General features: G+C 57.5%; 3 protein-coding genes across 4 annotated transcripts; 1 reads left to right on the plus strand and 2 right to left on the minus strand.

The window, feature by feature from the left end:
* Positions 1-1,772: 1,772 nt before the first annotated feature.
* On the minus strand, positions 1,773-6,725 carry Pth2 (parathyroid hormone 2). 2 transcript variants are annotated; one of them, XM_063253122.1, is made up of 3 exons: positions 6,520-6,725; positions 2,421-2,545; positions 1,773-1,976 (listed from the first exon to the last, which is right to left on the minus strand). In XM_063253122.1, the coding sequence occupies exons 2-3, from the start codon at positions 2,540-2,542 to the stop codon at positions 1,802-1,804; spliced, it is 297 nt and encodes a 98-aa protein (XP_063109192.1). In that variant the 5' UTR covers positions 2,543-2,545; positions 6,520-6,725; the 3' UTR covers positions 1,773-1,801. The 2 variants fall into 2 exon arrangements, with proteins under 2 accessions (XP_063109192.1, XP_003465473.3); XM_003465425.4 differs by lacking the exon at positions 6,520-6,725 and adding an exon at positions 2,636-2,821.
* Positions 3,014-7,291, plus strand: Gfy (golgi associated olfactory signaling regulator). Its single transcript, XM_063253090.1, has 5 exons — positions 3,014-3,711; positions 3,930-4,128; positions 5,053-6,211; positions 6,321-6,494; positions 6,945-7,291. Exons 1-5 carry the CDS (start codon positions 3,632-3,634, stop codon positions 7,142-7,144), a joined length of 1,812 nt encoding a protein of 603 aa, XP_063109160.1. The 5' UTR covers positions 3,014-3,631; the 3' UTR covers positions 7,145-7,291.
* Positions 7,292-7,485: 194 nt separating this feature from the next.
* Slc17a7 (solute carrier family 17 member 7) lies at positions 7,486-17,659 on the minus strand. Its single transcript, XM_003465518.5, has 12 exons — positions 17,485-17,659; positions 13,289-13,541; positions 12,142-12,260; positions 11,826-11,940; positions 11,660-11,747; positions 11,419-11,505; positions 11,185-11,327; positions 10,188-10,337; positions 9,934-10,066; positions 9,186-9,296; positions 8,926-9,053; positions 7,486-8,848 (listed from the first exon to the last, which is right to left on the minus strand). The coding sequence occupies exons 1-12, from the start codon at positions 17,544-17,546 to the stop codon at positions 8,555-8,557; spliced, it is 1,683 nt and encodes a 560-aa protein (XP_003465566.1). The 5' UTR covers positions 17,547-17,659; the 3' UTR covers positions 7,486-8,554.
* Positions 17,660-18,835: the final 1,176 nt, after the last annotated feature.

An 18,835-nucleotide genomic window follows, 5' to 3' on the forward strand; every position in this document is an offset into this window, starting at 1 on the left:
GCGTGGGACTGGGCTTGTGCAAAGGGTTCTTCCCAGATGAGTCGCACGTGCCTTTGGCCTTGGAGATGGTGTGGCCCGGTGACAGTGATTTAGGAGGGTGTGGTAAGAGGCAGAGGAGCAGAGTCTGTGCAAAGACCAGGCGGTGGAAAATAGACGGGGGGGGGGGGGAGGCGATGTCCCCTGTGCTGCGGTTTTTTCTGTTTTTTTGCAGCCCGGGTAGGGTCTGAGGCTGCGGTGTGTTGGGAAGTGAGATAAAGAGGTAGGAGAAAGCAGCGTAGGGGAAGAGCCCAGGCCATCCCCAAACCGCCAGACTCTGGAGCCCCGGCTCCGGGCGGGGCGCGTCCTGCGGTCTCGGGAGCGCGAACCCTCGCCGCAGACCAGAAGAGCGCCGGGTTGCTCCTTAGCTGCAGAATCCTGTCTTGCTAGAGTAGTGGGGAGTCTGCACCTTTGAAATTACTCGCATTTAGATTCCAGCTATCCTTATGTCCCTTGCTAGCTGAGAACTTGGGAAAATTACTGCTGCCTTTAAGTCGTGTTTATTTGTAGTATTAGGCCAACTCCCCGGACTTGTAAGGAACACTTACTCCTCCTCGTTGAAAGTCTGTGGACACAGTCCCGCCCCACAGCCTAAGGGCCAATGAGGGCGCGCTTGCCAACCAGTACGCACAAGCCCCGCCCCTCTGTGAAACTCCACCCTCCTCCATTTCAGACCAATCAGAGTGCGGTCCGCACGACCTTCCCCCTCCTCCTCTTTCGCCTGGTCGTGAGTCTGAGCCCGCTGCGGCTGGTGCGGAGTGTTTGGCTGATTAGGGTTGAGGAGCGGGGCCAAAGGACTGTCGGCCCAGCCTCCAGAGAGAGAAGCAGATTCTGATTGGCTGCCTCCTGGCTCCTCGCTTCACCTGCGGCCGAGGTGACTCCCCGCCTCCGCCCCTCCCCGCCTGGCGCCCCCTGCTCTCTCCGGCAGCTTGCTGTCAGAAAGCCCTAAAGAGGCTGCGGTGAGCCAGGAGGAAAGGCTCTAATTAAAGGATTTTTCTACGAGTGGAACTCTATGCTGAAGCACTGTATAGTACAGGATCTGGTTTAATCCTCATCTCACAGACGAGGAAAGGCAGGTTTAGAAGCCGTGTTCCTAAGGAGAAGTCTAGGGCGACAGCAATATTGAGAGCAAATGAGAGCTGAAGGACAGAGAACGGAGATCCGGAGGCCAAAGGAAAAGGAAGTCATGGGAAAGCCAAGCAGGGGAAAGGAGCAGGGTAATTAAGAAGGGAAGTTTCGGAACCAGAGTTGAGAGGGGAAGCAGAGATCTCCAGAAGGCCAGGCGCGCGGGAGGACACTCAGAAAAGGACCCAGTGAAGGGGCAGGGACACAGCGGGGACAGAGACGGCGAGATGACAGGGCTACAAAGAAGCGGCAGAGACGGGAGTTGGGAGGGCAGACGCAGTGCAAGTGCGCACAGAGGTCCAAGGCGAGGAGGACTGAGCTGCCTGGGCAGGGCGAGGTCGGGAAGGAGGAAAGAAGCCGGCTTCCCCGAGAAAAATGGAGCGGGGGGGGGGAGCTGGGCGTGGTGACGCACAACTGTCATCTCGGCACTCGGAAGACTGAGGCAGAAGGATCGCCGCTAGTTTGAGGACAAACGGGGCTACACAGTGAGACATTGGCAAGCGTGAGGTCCTGAGTTCGATTCATGGTATCAAAAAAAAAGCGGGGTGGGGGGCTGAAAGGTGAGACGTCCAGAGTGGCCGGCGCAGACCCCACACAGAGGCGCAGGACACTAGCGGGCGGAGCAGTCTTTATTGGCGGCTCAGGGCGTGTCCAGCAGCAGCAGCCGGTGCATGTACGAGTTCAGCCAGTGGCGGCGCTCGAGGGCGGCCAGCAGGCGCGCGCGCTCCCGGAAGGCCGCGTCGTCCGCCAGCGCCAGGCTGCGCCGCGACAGCCGCGTAGCTGGACCAGCCCGGGCCTGGAGGGAGGTGCGGGAGCTGCGCGAAGACGGGGAGGCCGGGTTACTGCGCACCCAGACCCCGCCTGCCGGTGCTCCCTGCGGTCTAACTCGGAGCCCGGTTACTGACCTGGTTAGGGATTCTGCCTCCCCTCCCTTTGTTTCCCACCCCAGTCCCTGGGTTCCCTCGGCTCGAAGCGCCCTGAGGACCCAGCCCTAGCCCAATCTTGTGCTCAGGTCACGGCCTTGCACAGCAGAACCGAGCCCGCCGTGCGCTGAGAATGAACTGATGTCCAAATCTCCGCTGCCTCGCCCACACCTGTCCCCTCATCTTCCTCCTGCCCCTCCACTTCCCTCCTCTTCTCCCTCGACACGGTGCCAGATGCCGCCCTCCCCTCTCTGGATCTCTTATCCCTCTCTTGGGCCTCTGTTCCCTTTTCTCTGGGTCCCCACCTCCCATGGGAGTCCTGGGTTTGGCACCTACCTGAGGACTCCCACGAGGGGCAGAGCGACACCCGAGGCGGTGTGGGTGTCCCAGGGCATGACCAGGAGCAGGAGCAGCAGCAGCCGCATCCCGGGGGCCCCGGACAACTGGCGAGTCTCCATCGCCTGTGGAGAGAGGACGGGATGAAGTCCAATCCCAGCCCAGATCCTGGCCCCCCAACCGCCCACCCCTAGGCTGCCCGCAGGGCACCCTACCGAGCAATGGGCTTGGGCCAGCCACACGGGCATCCCCCTTTTATTGCCTCCCCAACCCCCGCACTGGGCAGTGACGCAGGCTGGGCTGGGGGTACAGGGTCACTTCCCCCCCCAGGCTCATTAGGAGCTGCTGGCGGTAATGAGGAGCCGGGGGTGGGGGCCCTGCCACTGCTTGGCCGCCACCAACTAATTGGAACCAGGAGCTGGGACCTGAGACAAGGGAGGGGGAGAGAGACAGAGAGGAGGTTACAGGGGGTGTGTCAGAGGGATAAAAATAGAGGCTGTGGAGGGACCATGAGAGCACAAATCAGAGACAGAGAGAGGGACCGGGAACATAAGAGAGGAAGCACTGGTGACTGGTGACGGGAGCAGGCACAAAGGGAAGGAAGGACAGAGACAGAGGCCAAGGAAGGAAAGGGGATTAAGAAAGGGAGCAGCAGAGCAAAAAATAAAAAGGAAGAGATGGCGGCAAAGGGGAAAAGCTCTCAGACAGATAGAAGGACAGGAAGGACAGCAGCCTGTTGCACAGGCCCAGTGACAGCCCAGCAGGAAGAGACCAGCAAGACTGAAGAGCTGGGGACAAAGGAGGGACTGGAAGTGGCAACAGGCACCTGTAACAGGGCTGTGCAGACAGGTGACATGATGGGTAAACTTACAAACTCAGAAAGCGTGGGACAGGCCATGAAGCAGGGACACAGACAAAGACCCTGAGTTCTGGGCAGGAGTCAGGATATTGTGATGATATAGCCCAATACACCCACTGACTCTTACAGTATTTTGTTTTCCTTTGAGGCAGTCTCCTTATGCAGTCAGGATGACCTTGAACTCACTATGTAGCCCAAGCTGGTCTCAAACTCATGGCAATCCTCCTGCCTCAGCCTCCCAAGCGCTGGTATTACAGGCACGCACTACTACACCTGACTAAAAGGGGACTTCTATACCCAGTGGGGATGTGGGCGAAGGTTGGAAGTCCTAAAGGGTAGGACAATCTGGACCATGGGAACCTGGACTTCTAGTTCCCCAGACAGGAGGAAGCCAGAGCTTGGATTCCTGGGCCTAAGAGTGGATGAGATGAGGTGAGGCCGGGCACCTGGATTCCTGTATTCTGAAACAGGAAGGGCTGGCAGCCCAGACTCCTGGGTCTGAGTAGAGGGAGCTAAATTAGGAAGGAACTAGGGGCCTGGACTCTTGGGTTTGGGAGGAGAGGGCAGAAGATCCTTGGTTTCAAAGATAGTTTGATTGGGTGACATCTCTCTCCACATCATCTAGTTCCAAACTCCCTTCTCTACCCTAGAGACAATGTCTTTCATCCGTGTTCCTTTAAGAGCCTCAGTGCGTTGCTAGGCTCCCAGGATCCCCAAGGAGGGGGTCAGGTGCGTCACCTGTGCACCTATGGGACCCTATGCTGCCCCACCCAGAGTCAGTCTGCAGCGTTCACCTGTTTCTGCCTTCAGCCTCATTCACCTGCTGCTCCCCTGGACCCCACTGAGCAGGTAAGAGACCCCAGGCCCCAGCGACGCTGTCCATACAGGCGCCTGCCATTCTGCCTCCCCTTCCCACAGACCATGTGTGTATTCAGAACATCCTTAGTAAACAGGGAGCCCAGAGTCCCTGCTCCACACAGCTATGGAGTCCAGGCCAGGGCTCAGAGGTCCCTAATGCCCTCTAACTCAGGGCCCAGGATCAAGTTCAAGATTCCTAAGCCTCAGTCCTTGGAAAGTGTAGACATCTGAACACTCAGGTTGCTAACCTCTCGAAAGAGCCAGGGATGTAGACCCCTGGACCCTCTCCCTGGGGGAACCAGGAGTCTGAACCCCCAGCAACCTTCCTACCCTGGGGAGTCCAAGAGTCTCACTCCTCCCTCGGACCCCAGATGTCAGCCCCGGCCCTTCCTTCTGAGACTTCTCTTGTGTAAAGAACCTTGAGTATAGGGTCTTGGGGACCCTGGAGATGAAGGTGACCCCCTGTCCCCTAGAAATCTAATGCCCTCCAAAACTGTAATCTAGAAATTCTATAGGCTTGGAAACATACTATACTGGGCCTGCTTGGTAGGCATGAGATTGTGAGTTCGATCCCGGGTACCAAAAGAAAAGAAACATAATATACTTTCCCAATTTTACTGGGATCCCTCAAGGGAGTAAGGAAATTATCTGCACCTCCCAAGAAGCCAGCGCACCTGCCTCCCTTCCCTGCTGCTGACCCTCAGCTTGGGCCAGGCCTTAGCAGTGAGGATCTGCTCCCCTCTCTGACGCCAAGCAGGCCCCTTAAGGACCGGTTCACCTGGGACCTGGGAACCGGAGCAGCGGAGGGGCCTCTGGAGTGTGGGTGGGGGCTCGAGAGAGGGCGGGGCACCGCGGAGTGGGCGGGACTCCAGGAGGCTTTGGGTATAACCCATCCTTCCCGCTTCACTCTCACAGCTAGAGGCATCTCCCTGCGCTATGAAATTCTACAGTCCGATTCTCTTTCTCCTCGTCTTCCTCCTCGCCCTCCTGGGCTCCCAGGCTGCACCTTCAGTCTCTCCACCCGAGGGCTCCCATTTCCAGGTGATGGGCCACTCCGAGGCGACCTCCCCTGGCGCTTCTGAAAACACCACTGGAGACTGGCCTAACATGCAATTCTCTGGGACTGTTCATCCTGAGCCCCCCAAAATGCCTCATGCAGTTTCCCCTGAGAACACCCCCCTCGATGTCACTGAGACCCCCAGGCCTGATCTCCTAGAAACCCCACACCCACAGTCCCCTGAGACCCACCAGCCTGACCCACTCACAACCTCAGAAGCAGAATCCCTGGACAGCCGCCTTACTAACCCGTCCAAAGCAGCACTCCCAGAACCTTCTGAGATGCCGGATCCTACCCTGATAGACACTTCACACCTCGGCTCTTCTGAGACCCCCACACCTAGTCCCTCAAAACCGATACCCTCAAAATATCCTGAGACCCTACCTACTAACCATATGCAGTCCACCCACCAAGAGTCCCCGGAGATCCCCACACTCAACACGACAGAAATCTCACACTTTAAAAACCCTGACCCCACCAAGCCTCTTGAAACCGAATCTCTAGAAACCCATGATCCTGGCACCACTGAGACCCCCAATTCTCAATTCCCCCTGATCATCCATCCTGACCCCACAGAGATCCATCACCCCAGCCCTCCTGAAACGCTCCAAACAGAACTCCCCACATCCCAGCACCAGGATGCAACCAAGATCCCCAAAACTTTCGCCCCTGAAGTCTCCACTGGTTTGCACCCTGAAACTTCTGCATCCGTCAAGGACGTAGCCACTGCCCTCAGTGAGCTGCACCTGGGTCCCTACCCCACCCTTGCGGCCACCCAGCCTGATGCCTCTCAACCGCCTACCTCAGATTCTCCTGGGACCCGTGAACCAAAGGCCCTCCAAAACTCTGACCCCAAAGGCCTAAGAGCCCCTCCACCTTTAGCCCGGATTGTGGGCCTCCCTGCTCCTCCAGAGCCCCCCAGTCAGCTGCTCCCTGCAACTCCTCGGGCTCCTCAGCGGCGCAGCCGAGAGGAAAGAGTAAATACTATCATCGTGGTGGAGCACGTGAAAGAGACCGGTGAGGGATCAAGTCGGAAGTGGGTCTGAGGGAGGAGGCCGGGCCTGGAGTCCCGGGTCTGAGGGAGAAGTGAGCTAGGGTCTCGAATCATGAGCGAATCCCTCCACAGGCGTGACTCTCGTGGGGCGCCCACGCGGCTCGACTGGAGGCGCCCTATGCCTGTTCTTTGCTGGGACTGGGCTTTTGATCTTCATCGTCCTGCTGCTCTGGTGTCTCTACCGGCGGGCTGCCCGACACCGGCCCTTCGCACACCACCCGCTTCCGGACAGTGGAGACGAACCGGGTGAGTGAAGTGTTCCCTTCATTACCTGCTCGTTTCCTCATCCCTCTCTTGCCGGACACTTTCTGACGCCAGAAAAAAAAACACAGGTCTGCCATCCAGTCAGTGAAAGGCTTGACCCCTCCGCGATCACTTCTGTGCCTAAAAATCTGAGATGTCGCGCACGCCCGGCCCGCCCCTAGCCCAAGAGAAATTTGCCTGGAGTCCAGAGCCCCGGACCGCTGAGAGGACGCAACCAATCCCCGAGCTCGCCCCGCCCGCCCCGAGGCCCCACCCCTGGAGTAAGCCCCGCCCCCAGAGGCTCACCACGCCCCTTCATTTGTTCAAGGGGCCTTCCCGCTTTTCTTTACAAACTCAATTCTAGCGATGCTCCGGACTCCTCATTGGCCCGAGGCCTAGCAGTGAGATAGGCCTGGTCAGGCTAGGGGTGACCTCTTTCCTTTGCTCCTACAGTTATACATCTGGATGCCCCAAAGGAGCCCTACGACCTCTACTTTTATGCGCCCGATGCCTGGATACCTTCACACATCTCTACCAAACAGCCGCCACCCACACCCCCGCTGCCACCCAAGCTCCCCCCACCGCCCCGCGGGGGATGCCCCCAACGCCTAGAGCCACTGTCCCCCGAAACGCTCCCCAACAACTTTGTGTGAGCCCCTTCAGTCCCTGCATGTTCACAAGAGAGCAAGAACCCCTGTGTCCTGTCCTCCTGGAAGCTTTGCTACTTAGTGGGCCTCTTGGATAAAGAGTCCAGCACACAGGTGCTTTCAATGGCAACTGGAGAACTCTGGGCTGAATAAACCAGATGTTCCCATGGCTACGCCTCCTTGGGGGGGGGTAGGGGAATGGGAGCGAAGCTGGGTACCACCGGGCTCTGAGCGTCTGCTGGGATTGGGGATTAGGGGCTTGACTTTCTCTTTGGACACAGGAAAGGGCTGAGAGCTGGAGCCCAGGGCCAGCATTCCTGTGACCCAGAGTCATCGATCACTCAGTGTACACCAAAGCATTTTATTGGGAGTGGGGCCGGGCAGGATTTACAGTCACAGAGACAGAGACACCAAGACACAGCCCTGCCCGAGGATAAACACCCCTCTCCCCAGCCCCCTTCTCTTTCCTGGGATTCTGTGACTTCTACATATGTTCCCAGAATTCTAGGCTGAAGGGGGGTGTGAGAGGGGAAACATCCCAGACTTGTAAGTCATTGAGCCCCCTAGGGACATCACAAATGGCCACTGAGAAATGAAGGGTAGTCTGAAACCACCCAGGAGAATAAAGTGCAAAGGAACTGGGCAGAAAGGGGGCATCTAGAAACCACCACAGGAAGTTCAAAGATGGCGGCTTCAGACCACTGAATTAATAGACTTGAGCAGCCACTATTTAGACCTGAAAATTGTGTCAGAGAAAGTGCATGGGGTGGAGAGAGGCATATCATTAAAATGACCGTTTTGGTTATTTCCCCTAGACATGGCACAAAGCTAGGGATAAGATGGGGAACCTGGTGTTCAGCAGAACCTGCTGGGGGCCTGGGGGGGGGGACGGGACTTAAAACCGCCATTTTCCTTCAGAAACGCTGGTGAGAATCAATCCCTGGAATGGCGGGGATGGGCGATTGGTTAACCCAACCTAGAAGATGCAGACTGTAGTCCGGAGAGATTTGGAACTTCTAGAGGAGGACATTGAATTTTTCTGAAGGGGAGTGCTAAGTAATCCCAGGGATCAGCCTGAGAATCCCTTGGGTCAGAGGAAAGGAGGAGTTGCCTCAAAACCACAACAGGACAAGGTTAAACTGTCCATTAAAATAAAGCCCTGAAAGGAGAGATTTCAAACAATTGAGGCAGCACAAATTGAGGAGGGAAAACTTTAGGGAATTTGGGTATCCTTGAAACCACCAGACTGCGGCTTCACTACCCCTGAGAGGCAGTTGGGATGGGAAGAGGTTTTGACAGCACTGGGAATAAGAAAGAGTGCTTCTTTAGGCCTGAAGCAGAACAGAGAGGACACTGTCACTCAGGCCAGAGTTGTATGGAGGTCCTGGAAACTGCCATTCAGTGGGAGGCACATGGTCAGTAGTCCCGGACAGGGGGTGGGGGCCTTGGGGGCTGAACTGTGCTGTGTATGGCCCCATAGGAAGGAGGTGGGGCAGGAGGAGCCCCAGGAGGCTCAGCCTCATCCTCCATTTCACTCTCGTCACTGCCAGCCAGTTGGTCGTGGCCAACGAAACCACACTTCTCCTCGCTCATCTCCTCTGGCTCGGCCCACGGCTGCTTCTCTCCGGAAGCGAAGACCCCATAGAAGATGACGCCCCCGTAGTGCACCAGGGAGGCGATGAGGAACACGTACTGCCACTCCTCCCGCGTCTGTGGGGGAACCACAGGGATGGGGTCAAAGAAGGGGCCAAAGAAACAGGATGCAGCGGGGGCCAACGGGCGCCCACCTTGTGCTTGGTCATGGCACCCACGATGATGGGGCACACCATGCCCGACAGCGTGCCCACCCCGTTGGAAATGCCCATGAGGATGCTGGCATAGCGTGGTGCGATGTCCAGGTGGTTCACGTTGAACCCTAGTGGGAGAAAGGTACGATGCATCACACTGGGACACTCCTGACACCCTGTGTGGGGTGCACCTTTGTGAGGCAGCTTCATCCTAAGCTGATCAGAGACCCCCACACACACTACAGATTTGTGCTTCTCACCCGAGATTGCGAAGCCGCTGAAGCCCACGGCAAGAACCAGGAAGGAGATGGCGACGCCCTTGGAGTGCGAATAGCCCACCACCAGCAGAAGCGTGGCTTCCATGCCGAAGCCTGCAGAGTGGCAGGTCTGCTGAGCGCCCCCAGTCCCGCGCAATGCCCCCCCCCATTCCAGCAGCTCCACCCACGATTCCAGCACCTAGGCCCCCAGCGGCTGTTTGTGGCCCTAGGGCTGGAGATCCAGGATCTATGTCAGATCCGTGTACCTTCTCATTTTTCCTCTCTGCTTCCACTCCAGGGGCGGCTCATCCTCTCCAGACCCCAACTCTGAGCCTTTTTTTTTTTTTTTTTTTTTGTCTTTTTCCTTTTTATCGGTAGGGAGGATCAAACTCAGGACTGCCTGCTTGCAAGGCAGGCGCTTATGCCGCTGAGCTAAATCCCCAGCCCCTCTGAGCCCTTCTTTCTCCCTAGTTGGTAGCCTGCTGCCCGCAGCCCCGAGTAAGCCTCACCCTTACACTCTGAGTTCGACCGCCCCTCAAACCAGTCCACAAGGTGGTCTCGGCCTGACTCAGACGTATTAGTTCCGTGCAGCTCCGCCCTCACCCATATCTGTCCAATCAGCTTCTCTTTGACCAGGGCTCTGCCCATACCCCACCCTCTCAGCTCGCCCATTGGTTGTGCCTCACAGCGCGCTGCTCCGCCCAGGAAGACCAAGGCCACTTGCAGCCCCGCCCCGACCACGCCCACTCACCCCCGCAGTTCATCAGCTTGCGCACGTTGGTAGTGGACATGATGCGGCGGCTCCGCAGGAAGTCGGCGATCTGGCCACCAATGGGCACGATGATGGTCATGACCAGGTGAGGCAGCGCCGAAACCAGGCCCACCTGGGAGAGCAAAGTACGGAGTAGTTGTAGGGAGGGCCTCGGGGGTTGCCACTGGGTTCTCTGCTCCCTGCATCTCTATGCAGACCCCGTTCAGGTCTCCTCTCCTCCTGCCAGGCCCTACCTTGCTGATCTCGAAGCCGAACACTTCTTCAAAGTAGGCGGGTTGGGAGATGAGGAGCAGGTAGAACGTCCAGCTGCGGCAGAAGTTGGCCACGATGATGGCATACACCGGCATGGACGTGAAGAAGCGCCGCCAGGGGGTGTTAAACTTCTGCAGGGTGGAAGGGGCTGCTAAGACTTTGGCGCCCAGGACCGGATACTTCGCCAGGGGTCTTGGGGACTTCGCTAGACTCTCTCAAAGAGCCAGGGACCCTGATTTTGCTGAGATCTCGGAGACCCAAAGGCATTAGCCACAACATGTTCCCAGTGGTATCACCAGGTGACAGTTCATGGCTGCAGGGCTGGCGCGGGCTCACAGTGACCCCTCAGGTTCGAAGATGTTTGGACCCCAGAGTCAACCTCAGGGACTCATAAATGTGAGCCCAGAAGTCTCACTATACAATCACATCCCTTAAGTGTAGCCTCACTCACTCGAAAGAATAGTTGTTTTTTGAGAGGAGGCCTCCCTGTGTATTACTTTTTTTTTTTTTTTTTTTGGTCTTTTTCCTTTTTATTGGTACCGGGGATCAAACTCACAACTGCCTGCTTGCAAGGTAGGCGCTTATGCTGCTGAGCTAAATCCCCAGCCCCCTCCCTGTGTATTCTAGGCTGGCTTTAAATTCACCCTGTAGCCCTGGCTGCCCTGGAATTCATGGTGCTCCTCCTGCCTCACCCTCCTGAGTGCTGGAATCACAGGTGTGTGCCACCATGTCCGGCCACATCCTAATCCCCACATTCTAATTCGGTCTCCTCTGCTTTTAACCACGACTCATCCGTGCTTCTAGTTCCCTGCTAATCTCTCCTCCACCAGGTGCTCTCGGGCTCTCAGGGTCTACACCCCACCCCCTTCGGTTCAGTCCCATCTCCTCTGAGAGTCTTCAGGAACCTGCCAGGATCTACATGGGGTGCAGGCTCGAGCCCCACTATGCCCCCGCCCCTCCTTGCAGACTGGGCCGGACCGTGAGGGGGTTCATGAGCTTGGCACTCTCGCCGATGGCGTCCTCAATGTACTTGCGCTCCTCCTCCGAGATGCTGGGGTGCAGGGCAGGGGACTCGTAAGAGACGAGCAACCAAAACAGGTACCAGAAGATTCCGAAGCTGCCTGAGGAGGGTCAGGAGGGGTATGGGAGCAGGTGACAATGGGTCCCACTCCTCCCCAGAGCCACCTGGAACCAGGAATCCGGGTCCCTTACCGTAGACATAGAAAACAGAGCTCCATCCCGAATACTGCACCAGGACCCCAGCAAGAGGCATTGCCACCACTGCCCCGGCGTAGGAACCTAAGGGGTGTGGGGGTGGACAGAGAACACACCCATCTTTCGTGGATCCGGAAGAAGGACCCTTCCAGCCCTCGCCTTTCTGGGACACAGAGGTACAGGCCACAGGCCCTGTCCTTAATCGCAAGAGCTGTGTCCTCTTCTCCCTTCCTCTCACCGCAAAAGGCTGTCGTGGCCAGGCGACTCCGTTCTAAGGGTGGGGCCCATTTGCTCCAGATCCCATGGCACGCAGGATACGTGACCCCCTGGAGAAGAGAAAACCCAGGTCAAGGAGAAGAGACCAGGTCAGGGGGCTGGCCGGGTTGTAAGAGGCTGGGCTTTACCTCTACCAACCCCTGCAGGATCCTCACGAAGATGACACAGCCATAGTGGACACGAGCAGCCGATGGGATCAGCATGTTTAGCGTGGAGGTGGCCACAATGGCAAAGCCAAAAACCCTGTGAAGGTAGGAGAAGCGGGTCCAGCTATTCCGTAGGATTCTACCCTTCCTGTGACTCCTACCTGGCCCAATCGCAAGCCCCACCCTCAACCCCAGTCTCTTCCATTTTCTCCAGATCAAACGTCCCTGCAATTGAAAATCACACTAAGTCCACCCACACAACTGTAGCTCCCACCCATCTTGAAATCCCACAAGGCACCTGTTGGCTGCGAATTTTTGGCAGATAAATCCTCCAGGAATCTGAGTGACAATGTAGCCCCAGAAAAAGGAGCCATGTATGAGGCCGACAGTCTCTGGATCCCAGGAGAACTGGGCTTTCTGCAGACCAAAAGGCACATTAAACCAGCGGCCCTGCCAGAAGGCTCTGCCCTCCAGCAATCAGCAACCTGGGAACACAGCATCTCAGCCAATCATCAACAAGGGTTCCCTCATGCCTCCAAAACTTGCCAATCAAGGCTTACAACACCATCGACCCCACCAGTTGACAAACTGCTTTTCATGTTGCTTAGGGCCAGCAGATACCAAGGGGGCCTGTGGCTGTGGGCCCTAGAAGTCTGGTGCGGCCTGCTTCCTTCCCTCAAGCCCCCTCCCAAAATGTCCGGAGGACCATGTACAGGATGGCTCTTTATCTAGGTCTCTCCAGTTTACAAACTCTCCCTGGGTAGGGTCAAGGCAGGGACAAGAATCAGCTAAATCAGAGACCGTCCTGATTGTAAAGAAGCAAAGGTCTGGCTTCAGATAGGCCAGGAGTGTGGCTTCTACAGTACTGGACTTAAGAGTGACAATTCTGCGAAGCCAGAGGGCTTCAGGTAGTGGCCAGAGCAGGAAGGTGGAGGCTGAGGCAGGAGGCCAACCTTGGCCATTTAGGGAGACTCTGTCTCAAACCAGAAAGGGTGAGGGATGTAGCTCAGTGACTGAGTGCTTGCTTAACATGTCAGAGCTCTGGGTTCCATCCTCAGGACCTCCAAAAAGAATCCAGTGTGAAAAAGCAGGGAGGAATTTGGGATTGTGATTAAGTAAATGTGACCCAAAGACATGAGCCTGTAGCCCAAGCCTGAAGGAAACTGCTAATAGGTTCAAAATGGAACGGAAGTAAACATAGGGGACCATAGGGGGCGGGGTCTACTTTTCTAAATCAAGGATCCAGAAATAGGTGCGGAGCTTCATTCTGATGGGGCGGAGCTTCATTTAGATAAAGGTGGCGCTTAAGAAGGGAAGAGGTCAGAGTTGAGGTCAATGCTGAAGGGCAGCACGGGTGGGTGAGGTCACCATGCGGTGGGTGGGGTAGAGGGGCGTGGTCCTGGAACGAGCATGACATCACTGGGCGGGGTTCTGCCCGCAGCTACCTGCACCACCACGTGGCCCCCGCGGTGGGTCGTGCTGTTGTTGACCATGGAGACGATGGCCACGCCCAGGTTGCAGCGGATGCCAAAGCTGATGCAGAAGCCCAGACCACTCATGATGGCGATAATGTAGCGGCGAGGGAGGCCAAAGCAGGTGCAGTCCACCACCGGCGGGTCCCGGGTCTGTGTTGTCACTGGGCGCCCGTCAGCGCTCAGCTCCAGCGTCTCCGCACCTTCCTGCCGCTTCTCCAGAAGACTGCGGCAAGAGTAAAGAACTCCACAGGCCGGGCCCTCAGCCTGCTTCTCCCGCGGCACAGGCATCCAGGGGAAACCCTCCAGCTCGTCAGGAGCCAGAATTCTAAACCCACAGCCTCGCCCTCCCCAGAAATCCAGGTCCCAAGCTATCTTCTCCCAGGCTCCAGGAATCTCCACCCCAGATCCAGCTCCCTCACACCAGGAATTCAAGATCCCAGCCCCTGGCTGGGGATTTAGCTCAGCGGCATAAGCACCTGCCTTGCAAGCAGGCGGTCGTGAGTTCGATCCCTGTTACCGATAAAAATGAAAAAGACCAAAAAAAAAAAAAAAAAAAATCCCAGCCCCTTTCTCCCCCACCATCCTATTATCGCAGGCTTTAGGATCCAGAGTCTATGCCCCCCCACCCCCACCCCAAGCCCCAGAGATTTCCCAGCCCCCTCTCCCTGATCTGACTCTATTTTGAGGAAGCAAAAGGTGTTAAGGAGAGGCCTCAGCAAAGGTGTCAGCTGCTTCCCAGCCAGGTCTGTTATATATACCGCCCTCCTCCACTTCCAGGATGCTCCCTGCCTGCTGCTGGCCCAGGTGTGGGGCTGCCAACAGCTGACGCCAACGAGGCCACCAGAAACCCATCCTGGGGATTCGGAGTGGGAGAGGGGACAGGGCCATGGAATCCAGCAGCCCAGCCTGGGCATCCCTGGGAAGCCCGGAGTTCAGGTTGTCGGCCTACGGACCAGGGAGGGAGAGTAGCGGGTGGTGTCCTGGCAGGGGACAGATGGCCCTGGTAGGGAGATTGGCTCATTCCCCAGCTAGGCTCTCGCCCCCGCCCATTCTGCCTGCAGGATGGAATCGGAGATGATGGATGGGCCACTTGGAGGCCACCTCAGACCCAGGGAGAGGCTGCGGGGAGAGAGAGGTGCTGTGGGGAAAAGAGAGTAACAGAGATGGGGCTTCCACAGAGACTCATGGAGACAGGTGGGGAGAGACACAAAAGGAAGGAAAGATGGGGGAAGGGGTCCAGAGAGAAGGGGGCATTGAAACCCCAAAAGAGTGGAGCAGGGATGCAGAGAGGGAGACGGAGATGCAGAGATAGGGCAGAAACCCCGCAGACACGACATAGCTGCAGAGGTAGAAGAGCCCCAAAGGGCTGCAAGACGGCAAAATGAGGAGACAGGAGACACAGGCTGTGAGAGGTGTGGCCCACTCCGAGGCGGGGAGGCAGCCAGGGTATCAGGCTGGAGCCCAGGAAGGGGCTGGAACAGATGGAGGCGAGGAAGACTGGGACGGGGGAGGAAAGAACAGCCAGACGGTCTGGGGGGAGGGCGGTGGGAGGGATTGGAGCACACAGCCGCCCCTCCCCCAAACCTAAGGTGGTGGAGGGGGCAGTTAAGGAAGGGGATGGAAGGGGGGGGGCGGTGGACAGCGTGGGGGTGCGGGAGGAATGAGACCCTGAGAGGGGGCAGAGGCAGCTTTTGGAAGAGAAGCCACCAGAATGAGTCCTGTAAGGGGAGCAAACCCCCACCAGAATATGTCAGCCAGTGAGATGAACCTTTGGCCCCACGTTGCTACTGATGACATTTGATCCTGAAACTCACGAAGTGATGGCAGTCCCTGGAATTTGGAGTTCACTACTTATGAACTGGGGTCTCAGTATTCCACCTCTATAGAATGGGGGAAGAGAAGGCATACGACTTACTGAAAGGGGAAGGCCAAGATGGCAGTAAGCTAAGACCAAGGATGCAGATGACAGCACAGAGGGGAGAACCTGCAGGGAGAGCCTCGCCTGGCCTGGAAATTTGGTGCTGAGAAAAAAACCGATATTAAGAAGGTTTTCCATCACCCTCTCTTAGAATCTCTGTCCAATCTTCAGGTATCTGTTCCCTTATGTCTTTTAGTTTCTTGACGAAAGGTCTCTAAGTAGCCCAGGCTGGCCTCACAGAGATCCTCCTGCTTCAGCCTCCCAAGTGCTGAGATCACAGCCTGGCACCACCACAACCAGTGCCCTTATGTCCTTTTGGTTCTCTCTTATCTTCCCAGTGTTCAGCTGAAGAAATAGAATCAGAAAGCAGAAGTGTCATGGCCAAGGTCATGCATGAGAATGCAGTGGGGCCTGATCCATTCCTGGCTGTTAGTAGGACCTGGCTCTAGCACCCCCTCCCCTATGTCCTTGTCCTAAATTGCCCTGGGCAATTTTTTCCGGTCTGGGAGAAACGTTGGCCTAAACCAATATGCACATCCAGGAAAATCTGTAGCCTCTGCCCCAGGCTTTGAGAGAAACTGATCTGGGATGAAATGATGGGTCTCATAGTCAGTCATTGATCCCCTCACTCCCAAGTTGGGTCTCAGTTTCTTAGGCTGGTCTAGAGAGTCATATGGGACACTATGCTGTATCCAGTACAGGGCTTCCCCACTCCCTAGCCATCCTAGGGAACCCCACCACATTCCCAGCTTTGCCTGATTGTCCTGGCTGAGGTTGTGAGCTCTTGGGTCTCTGGGCTCGCAGGGGGGTCCCTCAGAGAGGTGAAGATGAGGCTGTGATGGACAGAGAAACCCAGCCCCAGAGGAGCAGCTGAAAAGCAGAGACCTAGGGAGGGGCTGAGGCACGCATCCCCAGGCTGCTGCCCCCAGCCCCCGCCGTCTGCGCATCTCTCCCGCTCTCCTGACTTCGCACTGATGTATTTTGAGAAACTCGTGAAAGGAGGCGAGAAAAAGGGTGGGGAGGGGCTGGAAAATTGGAAAAAAGAAGGGGTGAAGTTAGCTCCCCTTCATCGCCCTCCCCACACTGCGCCATCCTCCTGCCTGCCTCCTCCCTCCGGCTACCTTCTTCCTAGCCTGACTCCAGTCTCTCCTGTTACCTGAAGCTAGCAGGGGACCCGCAGCAGGCAGGACTCCTGTCAAACTAAGGAAAGGACTCAGATGGCCTACTGAGATGGACTGAGGGTCCCCCAAGGTTGGGTCAGGGTGGTGGGCCAAGGGCACAGGGTCCCAGGGCAGGGTGGCAGAGGCAGGGCGCTGACGAGGCGTCTCCTCCCTCTCTGTGGCCAGATATTTTTAGGTTTTCCCGCAGCTGAGTAATTTTTCTGACTCCAAGCCAGAGCCAGGGTTGGGGGTGAGAGATGGGGCAATGTCCAGAGTACCTTCGAGTGATACCAGGTCACTGGGGTCATTGCTGTGAGTGAGAGGAAGTCCCTTGAGACTCCAGCCTGCTCCTTTGGAAAGTCTGTCCTGTTTTGTGGGCCTAATTTTTTAACCAACAACTCCCTTCCCCCAGCCAGGGACCTGGGACACCCCAGCTTCTTCCTCTCAGATTAACCCCCCTGAAGGACAAGGGCCAATGGGCCCCAATCCGCTTTATCGGCAGATTAAACACTCTGACTGACAGAATCGCAGAAAGACATGGAGAGAGGAAAGACCCAGGACGAAGACAAGAGAACCCACAGAAAGCCACAGAGATACAGAGACCCCAAGAAACAGGACTCAGAGAAGAGAAAGTGGAAAAGAGAGGCTCCGAGTCAGCGGCTGCCAGAGATTTAGTGACAGCCAGAGTGAAGGAGGGGACAGAGACCCAGAAAAGACAGGACAGAGACCCAGAGATAAATGGGAAGAGACAAGGACACGTGTAGAGGGAGGGGAGAGCAAGGAGACTCAGGCAAATGGGCAGAGACGAGGGGTGAAGTTAGCTCCCCCTTCTCTTCTGGGGCTGGAAATGTCCGGCCCCAGAAGAAGGGAGGACCTCAAGTGCGGTGAGCTGCAGAAAAATGAGCGAAACTGGACAGGTGTGGACGGGAGGACCGCGCCGTCGGACCCAAGTGAGAGACCGGGCTGATGGGTGGACCCGACACGCACGCGCCTGCCGGGACTGCCTGTCCCTCTGTCCATCTGTTCCCGGAGTCAGCGCCTCCCTCCGACCCGCACTCTTTCCCCTCCCGCGATCCCCCCAGGCTCACCGGTGCAGCCTCCCGAGGGCGCGACCCGCCAGCTTCCGAAACTCCTCCTGGCGGAACTCCATGGTGGCCGCCCCTGCAGCGCGTCCCCCCGCCGAGCCCCCCGCGCGCGGGCCCGGGCGGCCGCGTCCGGGTTCCCGGGGTTCGCCCCGGCCCGGCCGGCCCCGCAGCTCGGCTCGGGGGGAAGGAGGCTGCGAGTGCCTATGCCCGGGGGCCGGCGCAGGAGTGAGCGCTGGGGGCGGGGCGGGTCGAGACCACGCCTCTCATCCTAGGCCCGCCCCCTTCGCAGCCCGCCCATCCTCAGTCTGCCTCTGTGAGCCAGACCACGCCTCAGGTTCTCTCAAACTCGCAGCGCCCCCCACTTGAGTGGGTTCCCAAAGTTAGATACGTGAGCCATCCTTGCACCCAGATTTTCACTCCCGACCTGTGTTCTTTTCTCCATGAGATTCGAGGAACCCACCTTAAGCCTCGCGAATCGCCCACGTTTCCATCTCCTTTGGGTCCATCTTCCTCAGCGCTTCCTTCTGCGTTTCATCTGCCTGGTCCTCCGCCCCCACCCGTGCCCCTCAATTCCGTGCCCATCTCGTGTCACCTCTGGTCCCACATTGTCATTCAGACTTCTTCCTCTTCTTCAGGAAATCCTTTCCCTCTAAATTCCAGCTTCTACTTCTACCCATCCATTGTTCCTCTTTTTCCTCCCCCTGCCCAATTTCTGCATCTTTGGGCTCCATCGCTGCCGTCTTTCCCTTTTGAATGCCACACCCCTGCGGCTCCACAGCCCTCCTGGGCGTGATCCCTGGGTTCCATTCCATCCCCAATTTCTTCCCTCTGAATCCCCTTCCCCGCGGCTATATCCACCTCCCACTGTTCGCTGCGACCCCAACGTTTGCTCTCGACTCCGGGACCCTGCCCCCTCCCCGGGGATCCATCCTTGGGGAGTCGTGAGCCGGCTGGGCGCTGCTCCGCCCTTTAAGTCATCCCCACCCCCCGGGCTCCGGCTCCGCCTTCTGGGTTCTGTCCCCGCCCCTAGATCTGCCCGCCCCCTTGTCCATTGGTTGCCCTCTGGGACCCTGTCTTCCATCCCTCGAATCTGACCCTGTCCCGAGTTCTCCAGGCCCTGGGGATTTGTTCGCGCCCTCTGAGCGCTGGCTCCACCCTATTCGTTCCAGCCCCGCCCTTGGGTGAAGACCCGCCCCTGGTAGAGCCCCGCCCCCGGGGGGTGGGACCCCACTCCCTCTGCTGTGTCCTGCTCTGGCCTGCACTCCAGCCCAGGTCCGGGCTCCAGCAGCGTCCTCCTTCACCACCGTCTCCCCGCACCGGACCGCAAATGCATTTGGGATTAAATTTTCATGAT

This window comes from Cavia porcellus, unplaced genomic scaffold (assembly GCF_034190915.1).
Source record: "Cavia porcellus strain 051 isolate PalLab524CR breed Dunkin Hartley unplaced genomic scaffold, mCavPor4.1 scaffold_7, whole genome shotgun sequence".
NCBI classification, from domain to species: domain Eukaryota; kingdom Metazoa; phylum Chordata; class Mammalia; order Rodentia; family Caviidae; genus Cavia; species Cavia porcellus.

Coding starts and splice junctions, on each gene's coding strand:
- Pth2 (XM_003465425.4), bottom strand. CDS start 2,668: ATGCCCGTGTGGCTGGCCCAAGCCCATTGCTCG. Junction 2,546..2,635: donor TGGCCCAAGCCCATTGCTCG/GTAGGGTGCCCT, acceptor CTCTCTCCACAG/GCGATGGAGACTCGCCAGTT. Junction 1,977..2,420: donor CCCCTCGTGGGAGTCCTCAG/GTAGGTGCCAAA, acceptor GTCTTCGCGCAG/CTCCCGCACCTCCCTCCAGG.
- Gfy (XM_063253090.1), top strand. CDS start 3,632: ATGGGAACCTGGACTTCTAGTTCCCCAGACAGGAGGAAGCCAGAGCTT. Junction 6,212..6,320: donor GGAGCACGTGAAAGAGACCG/GTGAGGGATCAA, acceptor ATCCCTCCACAG/GCGTGACTCTCGTGGGGCGC. Junction 6,495..6,944: donor GGACAGTGGAGACGAACCGG/GTGAGTGAAGTG, acceptor TTGCTCCTACAG/TTATACATCTGGATGCCCCA.
- Slc17a7 (XM_003465518.5), bottom strand. CDS start 17,546: ATGGAGTTCCGCCAGGAGGAGTTTCGGAAGCTGGCGGGTCGCGCCCTC. Junction 11,506..11,659: donor GGCCACGACAGCCTTTTGCG/GTGAGAGGAAGG, acceptor CACACCCCTTAG/GTTCCTACGCCGGGGCAGTG. Junction 10,067..10,187: donor TCGGCTTCGAGATCAGCAAG/GTAGGGCCTGGC, acceptor TTGCTCTCCCAG/GTGGGCCTGGTTTCGGCGCT.